The sequence below is a fragment of the Anomaloglossus baeobatrachus genome, chromosome 9, assembly GCF_048569485.1.
Source record: "Anomaloglossus baeobatrachus isolate aAnoBae1 chromosome 9, aAnoBae1.hap1, whole genome shotgun sequence".
NCBI lineage: Eukaryota > Metazoa > Chordata > Amphibia > Anura > Aromobatidae > Anomaloglossus > Anomaloglossus baeobatrachus.
Window position 1 is genome coordinate 172,645,174 of NC_134361.1, and position 22,618 is coordinate 172,667,791.

Consider the following 22,618-nt stretch of genomic DNA (forward strand, 5'->3'; position numbering starts at 1 on the left):
TCAGGTACAGTACCACTCCTCTCCAGCAGAAGACATATCAGGTGCAGTACCATTCCCATCCAGCAGAGGGCATATCAGGTGCAGTACCATTGCTATCCAGCAGGGGGCATATCAGGTGCAGTACCATTCCTATCCAGCAGAGGGCATATCAGGTGCAGTACCATTCCCATCCAGCAGAGAGCATATCAGGTGCAGTACCATTCTCATCCAGCAGAGGGCATATCAGGTGCATTACCATTCCTATCCAGCAGATGGCATATCAGGTGCAGTACCATTCCCATCCAGCAGAGGGCATATCAGGTGCAGTACCATTCCCATCCAGCAGAGGGCATATCAGGTGCAGTACCATTCCCATCCAGCAGAGGGCATATCAGGTGCAGTACCATTGCTATCCAGCAGGGGGCATATCAGGTGCAGTACCATTCCTATCCAGCAGAGGGCATATCAGGTGCAGTACCATTCCTATCCAGCAGAGGGCATATCAGGTGCAGTACCATTCCCATCCAGCAGAGAGCATATCAGGTGCAGTACCATTCCCATCCAGCAGAGGGCATATCAGGTGCAGTACCATTCCCATCCAGCAGAGGGCATATCAGGTGCAGTACCATTCCCATCCAGCAGAGGGCATATCAGGTGCAGTACCATTCCCATCCAGCAGAGGGCATATCAGGTGCAGTACCATTCCCATCCAGCAGAGGGCATATCAGGTGCAGTACCATTCCCATCCAGCAGAGGGCATATCAGGTGCAGTACCATTCCTATCCAGCAGAGGGCATATCAGGTGCAGTACCATTCCCATCCAGCAGAGGGCATATCAGGTGCAGTACCATTCCCATCCAGCAGAGGGCATATCAGGTGCAGTACCATTCCTATCCAGCAGAGGGCATATCAGGTGCAGTACCATTCCCATCCAGCAGAGGGCATATCAGGTGCAGTACCATTCCCATCCAGCAGAGGGCATATCAGGTGCAGTACCATTCCCATCCAGCAGAGGGCATATCAGGTGCAGTACCATTCCCATCCAGCAGAGGGCATATCAGGTGCAGTACCATTCCCATCCAGCACAGGGCATATCAGGTGCAGTACCATTCCCATCCAGCAGAGGGCATATCAGGTGCAGTACCATTCCCATCCAGCAGAGGGCATATCAGGTGCAGTACCATTCCCATCCAGCAGAGGGCATATCAGGTGCAGTACCATTCCCATCCAGCAGAGGGCATATCAGGTGCAGTACCATTCCCATCCAGCAGAGGGCATATCATGTGCAGTACCATTCCCATCCAGCAGAGGGCATATCAGGTGCAGTACCATTCCTATCCAGCAGAGGGCATATCAGGTGCAGTACCATTCTCATCCAGCAGAGGGCATATCATGTGCAGTACCATTCCTATCCAGCAGAGGGCATATCAGGTGCAGTACCATTCTCATCCAGCAGAGGGCATATCATGTGCAGTCCCATTCCCATCCAGCAAAGGGCATATCAAGTGCAGCACCCTTCCTTTCCAGCAGATGGCATATCAGGTGCAGTACCATTCCCGTCCAGCAGAGGGCATATCATGTGCAGTACCATTCCCGTCCAGCAGAGGGCATATCATGTGCAGTACCATTCCCATCCAGCAGAGGGCATGTTAGATGCAGTACCACTCTCATCCAGCAGGGGGCATATCAGGTGCAGTACCATTCAAATCCAGCAGAGGGCATATCAGGTGCAGTACCATTCAAATCCAGCAGAGGGCATATCAGGTGCAGTACCATTCCCATCCAGCAGAGGGCATATCATGTGCAGTACCATTCCTATCCAGCAGAGGGCATATCAGGTGCAGTACCATTCTTATTTAGCAGAGGGCATATCATGTGCAGTACCATTCCCATCCAGCAGAGGGCATATCATGTGCAGTACCATTCCTATCCAGCAGAGGGCATATCAGGTGCAGTACCATTCTTATTTAGCAGAGGGCATATCATGTGCAGTACCACTCCTCTCCAGCAGAAGACATATCAGGTGCAGTATCACTCCTATCCAGCAGAGAGCATATCAGGTGCAGTACCATTGCTATCCAGCAGAGGGCATATCAGGTGCAGTACCATTCCCATCCATCAGAGGGCATATCAGGTGCAGTACCATTCCCATCCAGCAGAGGGCATATCAGGTGCAGTACCATTCCCATCCAGCACAGGGCATATCAGGTGCAGTACCATTCCCATCCAGCAGAGGGCATATCAGGTGCAGTACCATTCCCATCCAGCAGAGGGCATATCAGGTGCAGTACCATTCCCATCCAGCAGAGGGCATATCAGGTGCAGTACCATTCCCATCCAGCAGAGGGCATATCAGGTGCAGTACCATTCCCATCCAGCAGAGGGCATATCATGTGCAGTACCATTCCCATCCAGCAGAGGGCATATCAGGTGCAGTACCATTCCTATCCAGCAGAGGGCATATCAGGTGCAGTACCATTCCTATCCAGCAGAGGGCATATCAGGTGCAGTACCATTCTCATCCAGCAGAGGGCATATCATGTGCAGTCCCATTCCCATCCAGCAAAGGGCATATCAAGTGCAGCACCCTTCCTTTCCAGCAGATGGCATATCAGGTGCAGTACCATTCCCGTCCAGCAGAGGGCATATCATGTGCAGTACCATTCCCGTCCAGCAGAGGGCATATCATGTGCAGTACCATTCCCATCCAGCAGAGGGCATGTTAGATGCAGTACCACTCTCATCCAGCAGGGGGCATATCAGGTGCAGTACCATTCAAATCCAGCAGAGGGCATATCAGGTGCAGTACCATTCAAATCCAGCAGAGGGCATATCAGGTGCAGTACCATTCCCATCCAGCAGAGGGCATATCATGTGCAGTACCATTCCTATCCAGCAGAGGGCATATCAGGTGCAGTACCATTCTTATTTAGCAGAGGGCATATCATGTGCAGTACCATTCCCATCCAGCAGAGGGCATATCATGTGCAGTACCATTCCTATCCAGCAGAGGGCATATCAGGTGCAGTACCATTCTTATTTAGCAGAGGGCATATCATGTGCAGTACCACTCCTCTCCAGCAGAAGACATATCAGGTGCAGTATCACTCCTATCCAGCAGAGAGCATATCAGGTGCAGTACCATTGCTATCCAGCAGAGGGCATATCAGGTGCAGTACCATTCCCATCCATCAGAGGGCATATCAGGTGCAGTACCATTCCCATCCAGCAGAGGGCATATTAGGTGCAGTACCATTCCTATCCAGCAGAGGGCATATCAGGTGCAGTACCATTCCTATCCAGCAGAGGGCATATCAGGTGCAGTACCATTCCTATCCAGCAGAGGGCATATCAGGTGCAGTACCAGTCCTATCCTGCAGAGAGCATATCAGGTGCAGTACCATTCCCTTCCAGCAGAGGGCATATCAAGTGCAGTACCCTTCCTATCCAGCAGAGGGCATATCAGGTGCAGTACCATTCCCATCCAGCAGAGGGCATATGAGGTGCAGTACCAATCTTGTCCAGCAGAGGGCATATCAGGTGCAGTACCATTCCCATCCAGCAGAGGGCATATCAGGTGCAGTACCAATCTTATCCAGCAGAGGACATATCAGGTGCAGTACTATTCCCGTCCAGCAGATGACATATCATGTGCAGTACCATTCCCATCCAGCAGAGGGCATATCAGGTGCAGTACCATTCCTATCCAGCAGAGGGCATATCAGGTGCAGTACCATTCTCATCCAGCAGAGGGCATATCATGTGCAGTACCATTCCTATCCAGCAGAGGGCATATCAGGTGCAGTACCATTCTCATCCAGCAGAGGGCATATCATGTGCAGTACCATTCCCATCCAGCAGAGGGCATATCAGGTGCAGTACCATTCTCATCCAGCAGAGGGCATATCATGTGCAGTACCATTCCTATCCAGCAGAGGGCATATCATGTGCAGTACCATTGCTATCCAGCAGAGGGCATATCATGTGCAGTACCATTCTCATCCAGCAGAGGGCATATCAGGTGCAGTACCATTCCCATCCAGCAGAGGGCATATCAGGTGCAGTACCATTCCTATCCAGCAGAGGGCATATCAGGTGCAGTACCATTCCTATCCAGCAGGGGGCATATCATATGCAGTACCATTCCCATCCAGTAGAGGGCATATCATGTGCAGTACCATTCCCATCCAGCAGGGGGCATATCAGGTGCAGTACCATTCCCATCCAGCAGGGGGCATATCAGGTGCAGTACCATTCTTATCCAGCAGATGACATATCATGTGCAGTACCATTTCCATCCAGCAGAGGGCATATCAGGTGCAGTACCAGTCCTATCCAGCAGAGGGCATATCAGGTGCAGTACCAGTCCTATCCAGCAGAGGGCATATCAGGTGCAGTACCAGTCCTATCCAGCAGGGGGCATATCAGGTGCAGTACCAGTCCTATGCAGCAGAGGCCACTATTCCGCACTACGCACACGGAAGTGTTGTCCTTTCTCGCTCGCCGTCTGTGGCGCACGGTTTTCCCGCCCGCCCCGGAAGAAGGAGGTCCTTTCTTTTGCAGACGCAGCCATGGTAAGAATGCTTCTCCTCTGTCCCAGATTCTGTATCCAGCCCCATCCTCTGTGCCGGGCTCCTCACCTGCGCCCGTTTATTCATGGTACTGTTGTGTATACCGGGGAGCCTCTGCCCCGGCCGTTATTAGCGGGGTTTTCGTTTCCTAAAGTGTTATGGCCATGGTGGTCCGGTCCGCGGATACTGGCTGAGGCGTAGGCGTGTGACGAGGCCTTGACCGGCCTGAGCCTGTGCAGTGACCGCGCTGTGCCGAGGCTGCGAGCCGGGAGGGAGGCCGTGTGTGACCTGTGGGGGTGTGCGGGGCCGGTGCTGCTCCGGGGGTGGCCGGCCCCTGCCTGTGTATGCTCCGCAGTGACTTGCTCTGGGCCTCCAGTGATGTGCGGGGCCGGTCCTTCTCTTTATTATGCCTCGTTCACACGTCGGTATTGTTGCATCAGTGTGTGCCTAATCCAGGGGGAACTGCAGAGAACTGATGGATTGACACGTGGTCTGTGTTTTTGAGACACTCCTCACATCATCCACATGAGAAATACTGATCAATAATACTGACGTGTGAATGAGGCCGTATCAGGACTCGTCTGCCTGTGTTATAATGCCCCGCCGCGACCCGCTCTTATGGTGCCCTGCCGCGACCCGCTCTTATGGTGCCCTGCCGCGACCCGCTCTTATGGTGCCCTGCCGCGACCCGCTCTTATGGTGCCCTGCCGCGACCCGCTCTTATGGTGCCCTGCCGCGACCCGCTCTTATGGTGCCCTGCCGCGACCCGCTCTTATGGTGCCCCGCCGCGTCCCGCTCTTATGGTGCCCCGCCGCGTCCCGCTCTTATGGTGCCCCGCCGCGTCCCGCTCTTATGGTGCCCCGCCGCGTCCCGCTCTTATGGTGCCCCGCCGCGTCCCGCTCTTATGGTGCCCCGCCGCGTCCCGCTCTTATGGTGCCCCGCCGCGTCCCGCTCTTATGGTGCCCCGCCGCGTCCCGCTCTTATGGTGCCCCGCCGCGTCCGGCTCTTATGGTGCCCCGCCGCGTCCGGCTCTTATGGTGCCCCGCCGCGTCCGGCTCTTATGGTGCCCCGCCGCGTCCGGCTCTTATGGTGCCCCGCCGCGTCCCGCTCTTATGGTGCCCCGCCGCGTCCGGCTCTTATGGTGCCCCGCCGCGTCCGGCTCTTATGGTGCCCCGCCGCGTCCGGCTCTTATGGTGCCCCGCCGCGTCCGGCTCTTATGGTGCCCCGCCGCGTCCGGCTCTTATGGTGCCCCGCCGCGTCCCGCTCTTATGGTGCCCCGCCGCGTCCCGCTCTTATGGTGCCCCGCCGCGTCCCGCTCTTATGGTGCCCCGCCGCGACCCGCTCTTATGGTGCCCCGCCGCGACCCGCTCTTATGGTGCCCCGCCGCGACCCGCTCTTATGGTGCCCCGCCACGACCCGCTCTGTGTTTGAACGCCTGTGCTGTGGCCCGTGCCGTAATCGGGACTCATGTGCAGTGTTGGAACGCCCGCGCCGTGACTCTCTCCAGCGATGGCGTCCTTATGTGCTGCTCGCTGTATCCTGTGCTGACCCTTTCTTTTCCCATAGGCTCGCGGACCTAAGAAGCATTTGAAGCGCGTGGCGGCGCCCAAGCACTGGATGCTGGACAAGCTGACTGGTGTCTTTGTGAGTATCTATAATGTGCTGTACTGGCCTAATGGTGCACCATGGAACTACAACTCCCAGGATGCCGCCATTCTAGAGATGTAATTCATTTGTACAGACCCACTTATGTCTTTGCTCTGTAATCACGTGACCCATCGGTCTGCAGGCTCCACGTCCGTCCACCGGTCCCCACAAGCTTCGGGAGTGTCTGCCCCTCATCATCTTTTTGAGGAACAGACTGAAGTACGCCCTGACTGGAGATGAGGTGAAGAAGATTTGTATGCAGCGCTTCATCAAGATTGATGGCAAGGTCCGCACAGACATCACATACCCTGCTGGATTCATGGGTGAGCGCAGATCGGACTGTACTCCGCTAGTGTCTGTCCTACATTGGTTCAGTAGAGCGATGTGAGGCTGCTTGGTTTGTCTGTTACTTGTAGTTTTTCTTTCTTTAACACTGGCTACTGTGTATTAGAACAGTACATGACGTTTTTTAGGTGTTGAATACCTGTATATGGTAAATGGTGGTACTCCATTCAGTCCTATTGACAATGAAGGGAGCGGAGGAGACTATTTGTGACAGGGGTCACTTAACACTATTTTTGAGGTTCTGAAGCCCCACTGTTGGTCTTTGGGGGTCTCGGCAGGCAAACCCCCCAGCGATTATTCCTTATCTCATTTGTTGGGGATTATGTTTTAGGGGGACATAACACTTAAAAGGGTTATCCAGGGACACTCTGTTGGGAAGTGAACCGTGCTGATGATGCCAACAGTACGGATACCTGCCTATTACTGTATTTTTCATTTTATAAGACGCACCCCAAATTTAGAGCTTAAAAAAAGTAAAAAAAAAAAAATCTGGGATTCGTTTTATAATCCGGTGGTGTCTTACCGGAGAGGGGCAGTAGTGGAGCGGGGGGTCACAGGAGGCTGCGGCGGTGGAGTAGGTCCATGCTACGGGCGGGCGGTGCAGAGGGGGCCCAGATGCTCACTGCGGAGCTTTGCTGAGGTGGCCGACGCTGCTGTGTGCTACTGCTTGCTGCGGACACTGGCCATTGTGAAGATGTCGACGGTGCGGGCTTCAAAGAAATGGCGGTCGCAGTCGACGCTTATGCAGATGGGAGCTTGAGCCGAGAGCTCAATCTGTGCACGCGCAGACTCTGGGCGCCATTATTTGTAGAACTTATTGCTGATATCTTGAGCACCAGCACACAGTAGCGCAGGTTGCCGCACAGAGCCTTGCCGGGCAGCGCCAGCCACTGCACAGAACATTGCCGGGCAGCGCCAGCCACTGCACATAACATTGCCGGGCAGCGCCAGCCACTGCACAGAACATTGCCGGGCAGCGCCAGCCACTGCACAGAACATTGCCGGGCAGCGCCAGCCACTGCACAGAACATTGCGGGGCAGCGCCGCCTGCCGCACAGAGCAGCACAATATTGTCCTGGCTCCAGTGACTCTTCACCACCCCCCTTAGTAAGCTATATTTGGATTTTAAGACACACCCCTCATTTTCCTCCCAAATTTTTGGGAGTAAAAGTGCGTCTTATAGTCTGAAAAATACGGTACATTCACGTCCTGGCAGGTAATTAATAATAATAATATTATTTATTCATTTATATAGCGCTATTAATTCCACAGTGCTTTACATACATTGGCAATACTGTCCCCATTGGGGCTCACGCACTGCGCTCCCCCACTCTCCCCCCAAGATGGGGATCTAAGAGATTCAGAAATAACTATAGTAGACAACACATCATGTGTGCTGAGGAAACATGACATTTTTATTTCTAAAAGCCCTGTCACACACAGAGATAAATCTGCGGCAGATCTGTGGTTGCAGTGAAATTGTGGACAATCAGTGCCAGGTTTGTGGCTGTGTACAAATGCAACAATATGTCCATGATTTCACTGCAACCACAGATCTGCCAAAGATTTATCTCTGTGTGTGATGGGGACTTAACGGTTTTAGCAAATCTGCAGTGCACATTATGCTGGACTACTGTGTTGGAATGAGATTTTGTGAAATGTCATTCACTTTGCTGATGCGCCCACATTCTGTAGTCTCGAGAGACCCTAAAGGTGTGTTGTTTGTTTTTTTTTATCCCTCAGCATTTTGGCACAAATGGGAAAACCAGTTGCTTCAACCTCACTGAATTGTGCACCAGTCCTCGGGTGTAGCTGAGGTGCTCCAGCAAACATGGTGTTATGGGGTAATTGTAGGCCGTTATACAGACCTGGTCTGCTGCTACTCACTGCTGAGGGTGCGGGTCAGAAATTGACAAAAGCCCGGCATTGAGGGTGCGGGTCAGAAATTGACAAAAGCCCGGTATTCTGAGGGTGTGGGTCAGAAATTGACAAAAGCCCGGCATTCTGAGGGTGCGGGTCAGAAATTGACAAAAGCCCGGTATTCTGAGGGTGTGGGTCAGAAATTGACAAAAGCCCGGTATTCTGAGGGTGCGGGTCAGAAATTGACAAAAGCCCGGCATTCTGAGGGTGCGGGTCAGAAATTGACAAAAGCCCGGCATTCTGAGGGTGCGGGTCAGAAATTGACAAAAGCCCGGCATTCTGAGGGTGCGGGTCAGAAATTGACAAAAGCCCGGCATTCTGAGGGTGCGGGTCAGAAATTGACAAAAGCCCGGCATTCTGAGGGTGCGGGTCAGAAATTGACAAAAGCCCGGCATTCTGAGGGTGCGGGTCAGAAATTGACAAAAGCCCGGCATTCTGAGGGTGCGGGTCAGAAATTGACAAAAGCCCGGCATTCTGAGGGTGCGGGTCAGAAATTGACAAAAGCCCGGCATTCTGAGGGTGTGGGTCAGAAATTGACAAAAGCCCGGCATTCTGAGGGTGCGGGTCAGAAATTGACAAAAGCCCGGCATTCTGGATAAGTGTTTTTGATATATGTAGCTTCTACAACAATCGCTTTGACCTGATATCTTGACCTCTGGATTAGTGATGCTACCTAGTTATTTCCATGTATCCCACAATCACAGATTGGTAATGGCAACTGAGTTTGACCCTTTCTTGTCCTAAATTAGTGTTTTGCACGTGGGGATCAATCAGACTCTGGAATCTCCTACACTTATGTTGTGCGGTCAGGGTTTTCCAACATGCAGCTCTGGTCTTTGGTACACACAGGACTCTACAATGGATGGAGTGGTGTGCTATACAGCTTGTGTGCCCCTTTTCTGTAGTCTGTTCTCTGCCCTCTCTGAGGCCTCCCTCACACATTCGTGAAAAACCAGGCATCTTTTTCACGGACGTGTCAGGGGTGCGTTTTGACCTCCGTGACCCTTGTTTATGGGCGACGTGTGTTCTCCGTGTGTTATCCATGATAACACACGGAGAACGGAACTTTCTACTCACCTGTCCCTGGCGTTGCTGTCTGTGGTGCTGATCTTCGATCTCCGGTCCTGCCGACTCCCCGCTGCTGCAGCTTCCGGCCGCAGTGAAGTGAATATATAATGAGCAGCGGTCGGCAGCAAGTAACAGCAGCGGCTGGAGAAGGTGAGTAAAGTTTTGGGGGTTTTTTTAGACACATGTCTTCTCTCCGGTGTGTGTCACACGGAACACATCCGTGTGTGTTCCGTGTGACACGTTTGCGTTCCGTGTGACACCCGTGATGCCAGAGAGAAAATGGACATGTCGGCATGAGAAACACGCAAGTACGGAACGGACGCACGTTCCATGCGCAAATACATGCGTGTCCAAAACCATAGTAAAACCTAGGTGTACGTGTCTCCGGTACGTGAGAAAACTGCCAAACATGTACCAGAGGCATGTGCGTGTGAAGGGGGCCTGAGGCTGTACTTTCCTTTCCAGTTCACACTGGAGATCTGTTTACGGCTATGTGCGCACTAGGCGTTTTTTTCACGCTGCGTTTTTATGTGCGTTTTTGTCTAAAAAACGCACCCGCGGCTAAAAAAACGCGGCAAAAACGCATGCGTTTTTGCCGCGATTTGGTGCGTTTTTTGCTGCGTTTTTGCTCACTGCGTTTTTAATCAGTGCACAATGCCATTAAAGATTGTTGATGAAAAAAAAAAAAAAAAAAGGTCTGATGTCATTTCCTTCAAAATGTTCATTGTATGCAGGAGAGCAGACAGCTGCAGAACTAGTGTATGCAGGAGAGCAGACAGCAGCTGCAGAACTACAAGTCTCAGCATCCTCCATTCACTAGTGTATGCAGGAGAGCAGACAGCAGCTGCAGAACTACAAGTCTCAGCATCCTCCATTCACTAGTGTATGCAGGAGAGCAGACAGCAGCTGCAGAACTACAAGTCTCAGCATCCTCCATTCACTAGTGTATGGAGGAGAGCAGACAGCAGCTGCAGAACTACAAGTCTCAGCATCCTCCATTCACTAGTGTATGCAGGAGAGCAGACAGCAGCTGCAGAACTACAAGTCTCAGCATCCTCCATTCACTAGTGTATGGAGGAGAGCAGACAGCAGCTGCAGAACTACAAGTCTCAGCATCCTCCATTCACTAGTGTATGCAGGAGAGCAGGCAGCAGCTGCAGAACTACAAGTCTCAGCATCCTCCATTCACTAGTGTAAGCAGGAGAGCAGACAGCAGCTGCAGAACTACAAGTCTCAGCATCCTCCATTCACTAGTGTAAGCAGGAGAGCAGACAGCAGCTGCAGAACTACAAGTCTCAGCATCCTCCATTCACTAGTGTATGCAGGAGAGCAGACAGCAGCTGCAGAACTACAAGTCTCAGCATCCTCCATTCACTAGTGTATGCAGGAGAGCAGACAGCAGCTGCAGAACTACAAGTCTCAGCATCCTCCATCCAGGACTGTATGCAGTTTTTTGCCCAAAAAGAAAAAAAAAATGACGTAGGCTTCGCCATATTTTTGTATGCTAGCCGGGTACAGCAGGCAGGTACGGGCTGCCCCCAACCCCCAGCTGCCTATTTGTACCCGGCTGGGAACCAAAAATATAGAGAAGCCCTTTTTTTTTAATTATTTCATGAAATAATTAAAAAAAAAAATGACGTGGGCTTCGCCTAATTTTTGAGTCCAGCCGGGTACAACTAGGCAGCTGGGGATTGGAATCCACAGTGCAGGGTGCCCATGCTTTCTGGGCACCCCCGCTGTGAATTGCAGTCCCGCAGCCACCCCAGAAAATGGCGCTTTCATAGAAGCGCCATCTTCTGGCGCTGTATCCAACTCTTCCAGCTGCCCTGAAGCCGGGTGGCGAGCTAGGTAATAATGGGGTTAGGGCTAGCTGTATATTATCAGCTAGCCCTAAGCCCGAAATTCATGGTGTCACGCCAATATTAGACATGGCCACCATGAATTTCTAGTAATGATAAAAAAAAAACACAACACACAGAAAAATATTTTTATTAGAAATAAAACACAACACAATTAGTGACTCCATCTTTATTGAAATAAACCCCCCTCCGCAGTAATCCTGGGTCAGGGTCCCGCGCCGTCCAATCCGGATCCAATATCATCTGATCGGTTTGCTGGAAGGCAAAGCGATCAGATGATGTGTCAGGATCAAATGCCTGAATCCCATCACACATCAGCTGATTGTATAAACGCCGATTATACAATCAGCTGATGCATCAGTAGAAAAAAAAAAAAAAAATAATACTCACTTATGTGCTGATTACCGGCAGCTCCTGGAGCGATCGATTGGACAGGAGTCTGATCCTATACGATCGCTGCCGGAGCTGCCGGTAATCAGCTGATGAAGTCCCCTGACGGCAGGATCAGCTGATAGCCGGCCGGGCGCGAAAAAGCCGGCGACACCGCGATCAGCTGATGCGTCAGGTGACTGCATCAGGTGATCAGCGCCAGGTCCTGCAAGCAAGGTCCTGCCCCGGGGAGACTGCACACAGCCAGAGCGGCGGGACCGGGAGGAGATGGGAGCGGGCATGGCACCGGGACCCTGCGGACAGGTGAGTATATGACATTTTTTTATTTTTCTAGTGTTCACTTTGGTTTTCGCCGCTCCCTCCACCTCCCGCCCAGACATGGCGCCGCACGGAGCTGACATGCACAGGACGGGAGGTGGAAGCAGCGGTGACGGTACCGGGAGGATTCATGCTTCTGTGTTTACCAACAGAAGGAATCCTCTTCCTGTACACGTCACTGTAGTACCCACCCCTTGCGTTTATAGCTGCGTTTTTAGTCATAGAAACGCGGCTATATGCGTTATTCATTGCGTTTTTAACATCTCATTGAATTCAATGAGTGAAAAACGCAGTGGAAAACGCAGAAATAATTGACATGCTGCGTTTTTGTGGTCACCACAAAAACGCAGCTAAAAAAAAACGCTGTGTGAGGACAGCACTTCTGAAAACCCATTGACATTGCTGGGGAAGCAATGTCACTGCGTTTTCAGCACAAAAACGCGGTAAAAAACGCCGCTAAAAACGCGGCAAAAACGCCTAGTGCGCACATAGCCTACAACTTACTTTTGACCTCTTAATAGCTAAGTGTTCATTACTTCTGAGTGACAAGCATTTAATACAATTTACTGTATAGACGCCGATTCCATTGAGATTAGCAGCCTGTGTTAGCGGGGTTTTGGGCAAAAATAAAAAGTTCCTCACAGGTTTGGAGCTGTACAAAAAAAAATTAACCAAGTCCCCTTCCGGTACCTACCTGGATCCAGCATAGACCGCTCCGTGTGTCAGCGCTGACACCGGAATAGAAATGGCTGATCCATGAGCAGCAGGACGACTATGGCCTTTGGCTGCAGCAGTCATCAGAAAAACATCACTTACTTAAAGCTGCAGCAAATCGCAGGACACAGTGGACCTGTTGCGCGTGGAGCAGCGTTATGGTTTTTTTTGTTTTACAGCTCCAAGCACCTGGGGAGCTTTTATTTTTGCCTGTAAAATTCCTTTAAGGGTTGAACTCTTCAATACAATTAAGATTCATCCTCTGGTCTTGTTTTATAGATGTCATCAGCATTGAAAAAACTGGCGAGCACTTCCGTCTGGTGTATGACACCAAGGGTAGATTTGCAGTGCACAGGATCACAGCTGAAGAGGCAAAGGTAAATCTCCCCCAACAATGTGTTGTACGGACAATTCACGTAAAATGCAGCACCAAGGCCTGACGTCTGAAAACGTTTGTTTATACGTTCTCCATAACCGTGCTGAATCTATAATGTGCCTTGTGCTTGTGTGTGAAGCTAAAAAGTGCACCATAGGGCATCACCCGGGCAATATACGTTGTAGATAGTATGGCACTACTCACCTGGCTGGGTTGGCACAACTCCTGTATAGGGAGCTGCTGCTGCTCCATGTGCTGGAATAAAACCAGCAGGAAACGCAAGAGAAGGATATACGGATAAGTCTGCTGGTCAAGAAAATAGCCAATGGATCTGATAGTGTTGAACAAAGGAGCAGTTTAAATCCATGCATTTCAGGGGCTACGTATAAATCACAGTACACAGACTGGTACAGAGGGAAGAGGACCCTGCCCTTGTGGGCTTCCATTATACAGGATAATGGGGAAGAGACAATAGGTGGAGGGTTGCAGCATCTCTAGTGGGGAAGTGGGCATGGAGTCATTGCAGGCTATAAGCATTCCTAATGAGATGGGTTATCAAATTCAGTTTGAAGCTTGCAAGTGTAGCAGATAATCGGATGTGTTGGGGCACAGATCTCCAGAGGAGGGGATACTCGGGAGCAGTCTTTGAGGCAGTAGGATGAGGAGTGGTTAAGTGTGGAGGAAAGAGGGGGAGGTCTGTGGGAGCATATCGGGAGATTAGTGTTTAGGAGACAGATTATGGATGGATTTGTAAGTCAGTGTTACGGTAGTAGTTTGAATTGGATAGGCTGGCGAATTAAGAGCCAATGAAGGCATTTGCAGAAATGGAGGAGTGCCGAGGAGGGGAGTGAATAAATTGGGCAGCAGAGTTAAGGATGGACTAGAGAGGTGCGATAGTATTAGCAGAGAGGCTACTGAGTGGGATGTTGCAGTAATCAATCCGGGAGATGATGAGGGCTTGCATTAGGATTTTCGTAGATTGGGAGTTGAGGAAAGGATGAATTCTGGAAATATTTTTGAGTTGGAGGTGGTGAGAGCTTAGATGTACAGTTTTAAGGAAAAGGCAGAATCCAGGGTTATTCCGAGGCAGTGGACTTTAGAAACTGGAAAGAGACGTGGTGTAATTTATTGTGATAGATCAGGTAGGGGATAAGTGAGAGCTTTGTCCACATTGACCTTCAGAAAGAAAGAGGAGGAGAATTTGGCCAATAGACACTCCTGGATTCTGGACAACAAAGAGGTGACGTCTGAGCCAGAGAGGTAGATCTGAGTGTCATCAGCATATAGGTGGTACTGGAAGCCATAGCACTTTGAGATGTCCCAGGCCAAAAGTATAGATTGAGAAGTGTAAGGGCCCCAGGACAGAGCCTTGAGGGACACCGAAGGATGGAGGACGGGATGAGGAGGTATGTGTGTACGGGAGATGCTAGAAGTGCATTGTGGCCCAGGTTTGATGTGCACAGGAGCCGGGCTTGTCTGCACTTAGGGGCGCTTTCTGCATTATGTGGTAGACACCCCATCATTAATAACTGATACTGAAGGTTACATTCATAAATCTGAGTAACCGCTAAAGCAGGAATTGTCAATCTAGCATCACATAGTCTATTATCCTCTCTAGACAGAAGAGTTTATGGGCAAAATGTGCGACTGATTAAATTACTGCAACAGTCTACAGCACAACTGACTTCCCACTATCCCCACATGATAAATTTGCGTCTTTGAAGTCTGTGATATGCGTTCATCTGTGCAGTGTTATATTTCCAGCATGTTCTGTTACAGGAGGATTGTTTTGAATCTTTCTGTAGTTTCACGACAATATAGTGTTATACCATATTCAGGTCTATGTATTGCTGTGGATTTGCTGGTCTGTTTTCTGCTGTGTGCATGTGTGTTAACACTCCCTTACTTTTGCAGTACAAGCTGTGCAAAGTGAGGAAGATCTGGATGGGAACAAAGGGAATCCCTCACTTGGTGACCCATGATGCCCGCACCATCCGCTATCCAGACCCCCTTATTAAGGTCAATGACAGTGTTCAGATTAACCTGGAAACTGGCAAGATCACAGAATTCATCAAGTTTGATACCGGTAAGAGTGCGGCACTGTCGGCACAGATATCTGCCAACATTTATTGCTGTTGTGCCAGAAATGTGCGGCAAGTTGGATTCTGTGGTGGTGGGTGGTAATGAATTTGGACTCGTGTTACTGGTCTATGCCAAAAGGTACAGATGCAGTTACCTCACTAGAGACTTGGCAAGAGTTTCCTTTTTCCCTAGATCAGGGGTCTCAAACTCTGCTGAGTATAAGAGCCACACATAGAAAAAAATATTATTTGAGGGGCTGCATTCTTTGCAGGACAATCTGACATTTTTAGTGCTGCAATTTTATTTTTTTTTCCTATAAACCTTTTGGATCACGTTTCTTGGAACATTTTTCGCTCGTTTACTATAACAAATGTGACATTTTTGTTTGTTTATATAATAAAGCATTTTCGGTGGTAAAATAAAATGCTTTTTGATACATTTTATCTCCTTGTAAGCAATATAGTTTTAAAATGAATACCATATAAAACATCCTGTAGTATTGTGCCCCCCCTCCTTGTCCCCGTCCTGTAGTATTGTGCCCCCCCCTCCTTGTCCCCGTCCTGTAGTATTGTGCCCCCCTCCTTGTCCCCGTTCTGTAGTATTGTGCCCTCTCCCTGTCCCCGTCCTGTAGTATTGTGCCCCCCCTCCTTGTCCCCGTCCTGTAGTATTGTGCCCCCCCTCCTTGTCCCCATTCTGTAGTATTGTGCCCCCTCCTTGTCCCCGTCCTGTAATATTGTGCCCTCTCCCTGTCCCCGTCCTGTAGTGTGCCCATCATGCTGCTGTACATGACAAGGGGTTATATACAAAATACAGATACAAATTACAGTAGACGAACTGGTACAGAGGGTACAGGGCCCTGGCAGGAGTACAGTCTGCATGGTGGCACTGTCAGTGGTCATGTGACGTGTCTTGGCTCTGATCTCTGCTGTTGGAAGCAGAGTCCAGCTGTATAACACAGCCATCTCCTGCAGTGCATAGCGTGGGAACAGCTTCTGTGTTCCCTCCATGCGCCAGATGTGACATACGCTACATGTCGGAAAGCGGTAAAAAGGGCTGAATGTCAGTTACACCATTTGTCACAGCATAGTCCTTCAGATTTGCTGTGACTTTCTTGTTCCCATGTAGCGTTTCTCACTTGGGCCTCCCGCAGTGATTATTTGCAGTGTCTTACTGCTATGGATATTGTGAATGTGCAGGAAAGCCGGATATTTCACCCTCTGCATTGCACACCATTGAAGGAAATGCTGGTGATCCTGTCACTTAACTGTGGATAGTTTTCACAGCATATGCATGAGATTTCTTGAAATCTTACCTCAAACTTGCTACTTATTACCTTTTCAGTTAGCCATTAAAATGTATTAACCAATGAGGACTCTAAAATTGTAATGTTTTACTTAGGATCCTATGCACCATACTGGCACTTCAAAATGCAATTGAGTGTCTAAACAAATATTCAGCAGTAAATCCGATGTTTTCGCACCACTAGATCTTTTTTGTACCTTTCTGAACCTCTTCCTGTAAAGAGGACATTGTGCCTGTCTTGGGATGTGGGGGGCTCAGAAGCAGAGGACTTTTCACACACAGCAGATACCGCCTGTCCTATACCCAACATCAGTCTTAGGCTGTGTGCCCATGTGTGCATATTACACTGTAGCGTAACTGCACGCGTCCTGCGTCCCGAGCACAATCTATGAATGTGCATAATCCATGCACACGTTGCGTTTTAGAACGCAGCGATTTGCATGCTGCCAAAACACTGCGTTCTAAAAGCAACATGTCACTTACCGGTGCGCTTTGGATGCAGGTCCCGCTCTATCTATGGTGGGGGCTGCATCCAGAGCACATGAAATCGGCTTTTTCACTGCATTCATTACACTGTGTTTCTGCAGCGATTTGATGTGCACATGTACTTTCAAATCGCTGCAGAAATTTCTGCAGGGACACGACGCAACGTGAGCACATACCCTTACACCTGCCGCTGATGCTGAAGTCCCGCTGCGGTTGCGATCCATTTAATTGATGCCGTCGGTCTCAATCCTGTGAAACTCGGACATGGGTTCTGTTGCTTTTGAAAGAAGGCATGGAAAAATGAGCGTTCAAAAACAAATTCCATGGCAATCGGAGGGTAAAAAGTTACAATATCTGTGAATGTTGTTGTTTTTTTTTGTGTTCCTTCTTCTGATATTCTGACTTTCTGTTATAGGCAACCTGTGCATGGTGACTGGAGGTGCTAACTTGGGCCGAGTTGGCGTCATCACCCACAGGGAGAGGCACCCCGGGTCCTTTGATGTAGTTCACGTCAAGGATGCAAATGGCAACAGCTTTGCCACAAGACTGTCCAACATTTTCGTCATTGGCAAAGTAAGTATTTAATATGCTTGAAAGTCAATTCTAGTTCTGTGATTAGTAGAAGTGTTTGTCATTGTATGTGACACGGCCACTGTGTTGTAGAACTTACCGTATATACTTGCGTATAAGCCGAGTTTTTAATCCCATTTTTTTTCAAGCTGAAAATGCCCCCCTCAGCTTATACTCGGGTCAGGGTCCCACAAAAAAAATTCTCATGTTCTCACCTGTCCTCCAATTCCGCAGTGACATCAGCTGCTTCTTGTATACCGCAAGGCACGTAGACCCCTCCGTGATAGTGACTGATGCATGGGGCTGCAGGATGCTGTCATGTCTTTACTGCAGTTGAATACTTTACAGCAGCGGCAATGCAGCAAAGCATTCAACTACTGTAAAGCGCTGACAACAGCGGTGGCCCTGTGCGCACTGCTGCTGCCGTAAAGCATTCAACTCCTGTAAAGCCACGATGGCATCCTGGAGCGGCGGCTCCATGCACGGGGCGTGATCATCAAGGGGGTGCCTCTTGGAGACCGCAGGCGCAAAGACCCTTCCGTGATCGTGTCCTGTACACAGGGCCACCGCTGCTGCTGTCATGGCTTTACTGCAGTTGAATGCTTTACTGCACCGCTGTGGCCGTAAAGCATTCACCTGCAGTAAAGACACGATGGCAGCCTGCAGCCCTGTGCATTGGACGCGATCACGGAAGCGTCTACAAGAAGCAGCTGAGATCACTGCGGGAATGGAGGACAGGTGAGAATAATTATTTCATAATAGAGGACAAGGGGACCAGTGGGAGGACATTACTGTAGGGCACTTTACTAGAGGGCCCAAGGATGGGCACATTAGTACAAGGATGGGCACATTAGTACAAGGATGGGCACAGTACATTTTATTGGGATCTATTTTTATTTTTGAAACTTCCCAGTAGCTGCTGCATTTCCACCCTAGGGTTATACTGGAGTCAATACGGTTTCCCAGTTTTTTGTGGTAGAATTAGGGGCCTCGGCTAATACTCGGGTTGGCTTATACTCTAGCATATACGATATATATTATACATTTTATGGTGCTGTCTAAATGCAGTTTCAGAGTAAATAGAGCAATAATAAAATCCCATGAAGTCCATAGATTCCTCTTTTTATGGTGTTGCCAAATTATTCTTTTAGTTTTTGGACATTGTGAATGTACACATGCACCCATCACAGATTGGCAAAACAAAAACCACCAAATTGCTCCCTTCACATTTTTGCTTGTAAAACCAACATTTTATTTATATTTTTTTTCTCACACCTGCCTAAAATGTTTGCACAAAATTGTATATGTAATTAAAGGGGTATTCCCATCTCCCAAGATCCTATCCAAATATATAGTGGTCGTAATAATAGCAAATACGTCCAATAAGAAACATATTATAGTTCTTGTGATATAGCCATCTTTTTTACCTCGTGCAGGGCATTGCAGCTTAATTACCAATAGTTACGTCCACTCATAGTGACGGCTAGTTAAGTATCCATGGTTACAACCATGAACAACTAAGTTGCAATGCCCTGCACATGAGGTAAGAGACCATGGCTATATCAGGAGAACTATGCTTCACTTCTAATTGGAGGTATTTGCGAATATTATTGTTATGCCTAGTATATATTGGGATAGGATCATTAAGATGGGAATACAGCTTTAATCTATTTATACATGGGCTATTGTGCAGAGTTACACAGGTATGGGGTGGGGGTGCTAGATTTGAGGCTTCAAACTTTGTCTGGCCCCTTTTGGAGGTGGAAAAAATACTGATCAGACAGTGGTGAAAATATTGTAGCACACAGATTGAAATTTGTCAGTGTCTGGTTTCCCATTAGGCTATGTGCCCACGGGACATTGTACCTCTGGATATATTCGCAGGTTTCCCGCAGCAGCTCCCTGCAATCTGCAGCTACCCATAGCGGCGGGATTCCAGCAAAATAGCTGCGGTAAACCTGCAGACATTCGTGTGGCTTACCTGCGAAAGTCCCGGCTTCTATCTCCATAGTGGAGGGCCGTGATTTCCGCAGGAATAATGGACATGCAGTTACGTGTGGCTGTGGGATTTCCGCAGCCGCACATACCGCAGCATGGACACCGCACTCACTATGTCCCATAGGGTAACATGAGGAGTGTCTGCACTTGCTAAAACCTGTGGATTTATCTTGGAGCTCAGATAAATCTGCAGGTTTTCCGCGGCAAAATCTGCAGGTACAGAGCCCTATCTTGGAGCTCAGATAAATCTGCAGGTTTTCCGCGGCAAAATCTGCAGGTACAGAGCCCTGTGGGCACGTATTGGTAGGTTTTTATTTCTGCAGAAAGTTAAATCACCACCCTCCCAGATCATAATAGAAACATGTTTGATCTGTGAGTAACATGGATGGAGCAGGTACATGAGACATTAAAGGGGAACCTGTTACGTGGGAAAATGCTATTACCCTGCATATATGGGGTTAATCGGTTTAATCCAGTGTTTCCCAAACTCCAGTCCCCAACAGGTTGTTTTCAGGATTTCCTCAGCATTGCACAGGTGATGGAAGCACTATCATGACATCACCTGTGCAAAGCTAAGGAACGCCTAAAGACATGACTTGTTGGGGGCCGTGAGGACTGGAGTTGGGGAATCACTGGTTTAATAGCATTTGCAGCCTATACATTAAGCCACGCTGCAGGGAGAAGTTTAATCCTCCCGGCAGTGTTCCAGTTTATCACAAGGGCAGTGTGGGTTCAGTCACTGCTCTGTGTATGGAGAGCGGCGGCTGTAACCGCGTCCCTCGCACTGACTGACAGCTGACTCTAATGCTAAGCAGCTTTCAGGCAGTGTGGAGGCCTGGCTACAGCCGCCGCTCTCCATACACAGAGCAGTGACTGAAACCTGAAGGTGATAAATCCTGTGGTCAGTGATTTTTACGACAGCATTTATCTAGTTAACATCTGCAGGTGGATCTTGGATCCACCCACAGTTGTTAGGCAGTTCCTGGCTGTCATCAGCTGTCAAGTGCGTGATGGGGGCCGATAACGTAAATATACATCATCAGACGTAAAGGGGTTAAGTTAGAGTATTCTTTTAAATGTTTTTCTACCAATATTCTGTCGCTTTTTATTTTTTTTCCTCCTAATCACAATCTGTAATAAATGCTAATGAACAGACTTGATTACATTGAGCAGTGGTGACCCCGCAAACTGGCTGCGTGTATAGGGTGTGTGCAATCCCCATGTGCATCTGCTCATTGCAGTCACTGAGAGCGCAGGGCGATGCCTGCGTGGATATTGGCCTTATATGTAGTGTACTCGCTTATCTGTGGACCTTGTATATAATGTACTAGTTTACTGGATTCCTATAGAAATCTGTGAATTACTGTGGGGTTATATTGGGGTCTTTTTTTTTTTTTTTTTTTTTTTTTTTTTCCCTTCCCTAAATGTGAAAAAGATTGATTTTATGTATTTCTTTTTTTTTTCTAGGGTAACAAGCCCTGGGTTTCATTGCCACGTGGAAAGGGTATCCGCCTAACCATTGCTGAGGAGAGAGACAAGAGACTGGCAGCCAAGCAGTCCAGCGGTTGAGTCCAGACAGAGAGAAACCTTTATTAAATAAACCCTTGTTCTGACCTCTGTTCTCGGCTTTGATTTCTTCTGTGTAATATATATGAGCAAATCCATCATTGATTGTACACGTGACAGCAGGAATATGTTACAGGGGATATATCTCCTGCTATAGACAAGTGTCTGCTGGTTCTGCTCCCATTATTATGTCCAATGTATATCTAGAGTTAGATGTATGTGTTGCGTCTACTGATGGGAGCTGAGTCGGCAGATGCAGGCTGTGTTGGGCCTCCTCAGTATGTGTGACGTCAGTTTTCACACCGCAGACTCGGACACACGTAGACCCATTAAAATCAATGGGCCTGCGCACTTGTCCATGCCTACACATGCGTGTCAGTGTGCTTCACAGTGACATGTCCGTTTTCTGCCATCAGCACAGGTTTCACTCAGACTGCACACTAAATAAATTTACTAAAACCTAATTTTATTACATAATTTAAAAGATGCACTCTTAAGCTGGGTTCACACATAGCGACGTCGCTGTTATGTCACCATTTTCTGTGACGTAACAGCGACCTTGTAAGTCGCTGTTATGATCGCTGCTTAGCTGTCAAACGCAGCAGCGATCATAATGACACGCGTCGCTGTGGAAGCGATGCTGCGCTTGGTAGCGAAGGTAAATATCGGGTAACCAACCAAAGTGCTTCTCTGGTTACCCGATATTTACCTTGGTTACAAACGCACACCGCTTAGCGCTGGCTCCCTGCACTCATAGCCACAGTACACATCGAGTTAATAAGTAAACCTTTGCTTATTTCCCGATGTGTACTCTAGCTGTGTGCAGGGAGCCGGCACTGGCAGCGTGAGAGCGGCGGACGCTGTAACTAAAGTAAATATTGGGTAACCAAGGAAAGGGCTTCCCTTAGTTACGTGATGTTTACCGTGGTTACAGCTTACCGCAGGCTGCCAGAAGCCGGTTCCCTGCTCGCTTCATTTCGTCGCTCTCTCGCTGTCGCACACAGCGATGTGTGCTTCACAGCGGGAGAGCAATGAGCAAAAAATGAAGCAGGACATTCAGCAACGAGCGGCGACCTCACAGAAGGGGCGAGCTCGTTGCTGGACGTCACAAACAGCGACGGGACGTCGCTGCTACGTCACAGAAAATGGTGACGTAGCAGCGACGTCGTTGTCGCTGTGTGTGACACCACCTTTAGCATGGCCAAGAGCTTGGTGCACAGTTCTGCCCCATCAATGACTGTCCTCCACCCCTCCCCTTATGTTGATTGTCAGCACTCACTTTGGAGCACTGCCTGATCTTAATCCCCATCCCTGTACACTGACACTGCAGGAGCTAAGAGCATAGAGTCCCAGTGTGCACAAGGGATGAAGTCTTCCCCTAAACCATCCCCTCTTGCCTGTAGCAGCTGCTCAGTGCACACATGATC

At 49.3% G+C, this 22,618-nt stretch overlaps 1 protein-coding gene across 2 annotated transcripts; it reads left to right on the top strand.

Moving 5' to 3' along the window:
• Positions 1–4,441: 4,441 nt before the first annotated feature.
• Positions 4,442–21,238, top strand: RPS4X (ribosomal protein S4 X-linked). 2 transcript variants are annotated; one of them, XM_075324042.1, is made up of 7 exons: positions 4,442–4,553; positions 6,117–6,194; positions 6,340–6,520; positions 13,091–13,188; positions 15,102–15,273; positions 17,473–17,630; positions 21,093–21,238. In XM_075324042.1, the coding sequence occupies exons 1-7, from the start codon at positions 4,551–4,553 to the stop codon at positions 21,192–21,194; spliced, it is 792 nt and encodes a 263-aa protein (XP_075180157.1). In that variant the 5' UTR covers positions 4,442–4,550; the 3' UTR covers positions 21,195–21,238. The 2 variants fall into 2 exon arrangements, with proteins under 2 accessions (XP_075180157.1, XP_075180158.1); XM_075324043.1 differs by lacking the exon at positions 4,442–4,553 and adding an exon at positions 4,559–4,638.
• Positions 21,239–22,618: the final 1,380 nt, after the last annotated feature.

What these genes read in the sequence shown, in the direction of transcription:
- RPS4X (XM_075324042.1), top strand. An exon ending in ACAAGCTGACTGGTGTCTTT is followed by an intron (nt 6,195 to 6,339) that starts GTGAGTATCTAT and finishes ATCGGTCTGCAG; the next exon opens with GCTCCACGTCCGTCCACCGG. An exon ending in ATACCCTGCTGGATTCATGG is followed by an intron (nt 6,521 to 13,090) that starts GTGAGCGCAGAT and finishes CTTGTTTTATAG; the next exon opens with ATGTCATCAGCATTGAAAAA.